At 38.5% G+C, this 2,733-nt stretch overlaps 1 protein-coding gene across 1 annotated transcript; it reads right to left on the bottom strand.

Moving 5' to 3' along the window:
• Positions 1–460: 460 nt before the first annotated feature.
• On the bottom strand, positions 461–1,548 carry LOC140889222 (uncharacterized). The gene is made up of 4 exons (XM_073296932.1): positions 1,461–1,548; positions 1,277–1,410; positions 1,082–1,206; positions 461–881 (listed from the first exon to the last, which is right to left on the bottom strand). Exons 1-4 carry the CDS (start codon positions 1,546–1,548, stop codon positions 461–463), a joined length of 768 nt encoding a protein of 255 aa, XP_073153033.1.
• Between the last annotated feature and the right edge of the window lie 1,185 nt (positions 1,549–2,733).

Genomic DNA, 2,733 nt, shown 5'->3' with positions numbered 1-2,733 from the left:
GCATCAACTTAAACTTCATTTAAATAAAATATTTTTTTAACTCGCTCGAATGCCAGTTTCGTCCTATTGTCCAGAATGAAATACCAAACCTGAAACTTTTTAAAAAATAACATCATAACACATAAAATTTCAGGCATGACAATAAACCACCAAATTAAACATAACAATTAAGTTTTCTAAATAACATGCAGTAAATCATATAATTCAAATTAGTTTATCATGATTAGGCTAGTGGACTTTTTGAACCTTACAACTCTACCCTCCAAAGAATTTTGTCCTCGAAATTCGACTTACCAAACATCTCAGGATAGCGCGCTCGCATATCCCGCATGGTTTCCCACGTAGCTTCCTCAACCAATTGGTTGCGCCATAGGACTTTCACCATTGGGATCTCTCTGTTCCTCAACCAACGAACTTGTCTGTACAAGATTTGAACGGACATCTCCGTGTAGGACAAGTTTTACGACCATTCCACTGGCTCATGGCGAATAACATGGGAAGGATTCGCCACATACTTTCTCAGCATGGAGATATGGAAGACGTTGGGCACACCGTCAAAGTTTGGTGGTAAGGCTACTCGATAAGCTCGAACCACAACTTTCTCTAGGATCTCGAATGGTCCTATGTATCTTGGACTGAGTTTACCTCTCTTCCCAAACCTCATAACACCCTTCCATGGTGACACCTTTAGGAGCACATGGTCACCGAATTCAAACTCCAAATCCCTACGCCGCTGATCGACATAACTCTTTTGTCGAATTTGTGCTGTCAACATTCTGTCCCTTATCTTAGCTATCAAGTCCACTGTATAAGTCACAATCTCTGGTCCCAAAACAGCTCTTTCTCCAAGTTCATCCCAGTGCAAGGGAGTCCTACATCTCCTTCAATACAATGTCTCATACGGATACATGCCAATAGTTGGTTGATAACTATTGTTATAAGTGAACTTCACTAAAGGAAATTTCGATCCCAATTTCCTCCAAAGTCGATCATACAAGCCCTCAACATGTTTCCGAGTATCTGGATCACTCGTTCTGATTGACCATCGATCTGAGGGTGGAAAGCTATGCTGAAAGCTTACTTCGTTCCCAAACTTCGGTGTAAACTTCCCCAAAAATTTGAGGTGAACTTAGGATCTCTGTCAGACACAATTCTTGCTGAAACTCCATGCAATCTGACAATTTCTCGAATGTATAGCTCTACATACTGATTCATCAAGAAATTATTCCCGACTGGTAGAAAATGAGTTGACTTCGTTAACCTGTCAACTATCAACCAGATCGAGTTCATCCTTTGCGGTGTAACCGACAATCCTACCACGAAATCCATAGTGACATCTTCCTACTTCCAAGTGGGGATTGACAACGGTTTCAGAAGACCTGCTGGCCTCTGATGCTCTACTTTTACTTTCTGACAAGTCAAACACTTACTCACAAATATCACAATATCCTTCTTCATACCTGACCACCAATATAATGCTTGCAGGTCCTTCAACATTTTTGTACTTCCTGGATGAAGGGAATACGGAACAGTATGTGCTTCAGTCATTACCTCTACCCTCAGTGAGTCTACTGCTGGCACCCACATTTACCTTTGTGATGAACAATTCTATCCTTGATGGTATACAGTGTACCACCCTTAGCTTCATCTCTATTCCTTCACGCCATCAACTGTTCATCACAAGCTTGGCTTGCTCTAATCCTATCAAGAAAACTTAGCACTAATGTTAAGGCTGAAAAAGTGCATAACTCCATTGGTTCAAATACCTCCAATTTCATCATCTCAAAATCTGCAATTAGCTCCTGTTGAATTGTCAAATGATTCAAAGCCGCAGACTTGCGACTCAATGCATCTGCTACTAAATTAGTCTTACATTGATGGCAGCTAATGTCACAGTTGAAGTCCTTCACCAATTCTAACCATCGCCTCTGCCACATATTCAACTCCTTCTGAGTGAAAAAGTACTTTAGGCTCTTGTGGTCGATGAAAATCTGGTACTTCTCATCATACAAGTAATGTCTCCACAGCTTCAACACAAATACAACTGCCGCCAACTCAAGATCATGAGTCGGATAGTTCTTGTAGCACCTAAAATTCAATCTATTAAATCGCATGCATTAAATTAAATAAATATTATGATTATTATTTTTAAATTTAATCGGTTTAAAATTCTTTATCTGAATTATTTGTTAATAAAATATTAATTATTTATTCAAATTATTTTCATCGTATTAATTATTTAAAAAAATTCTTTTAATCATTTAAGTTTAATTGTCAATATTAATTTTATTGTGCAACTTAATTGTTTTAAATATTTTAGTTCTTGACATTAAAACTTGAAACTTTTTACATTGGACATACTAAAAAAACTTAAAACACCTTAAAATATCATAAACATGAATTTAAAACATCAACATGCGATAAGATAATTTTTTGGGCAAAACTCTGCCGGCTGGGGCGCGTAGAAAGCGTGCCCCTAGGCGCTCGAGCATGCAGACACGTGCGCTCGAGCGCGCAGGTCGCTGCCTGGGCAACCAGGCAGCGCTACGCGTGGTGCAAACCTGGGAATCTCGATTTTTTTTCAACCCTTTACAATCCCTTTTCAAACTCACTCACTCACCCATTGAAACTTATGATCAAACACATGAAAAACTTTGAAATCTCAAAACGGATTCATCTGAAAACAACCATCTTCAAAAGATTTGCATCAAACTTTACGTTCAAAATACACAT

The sequence above is a fragment of the Henckelia pumila genome, chromosome 3, assembly GCF_033568475.1.
Source record: "Henckelia pumila isolate YLH828 chromosome 3, ASM3356847v2, whole genome shotgun sequence".
Taxonomy (NCBI): domain Eukaryota; kingdom Viridiplantae; phylum Streptophyta; class Magnoliopsida; order Lamiales; family Gesneriaceae; genus Henckelia; species Henckelia pumila.
The sequence above is the reverse complement of the archived record's forward strand: the minus strand, read 5'-3'. Positions and strand labels throughout refer to the sequence as shown.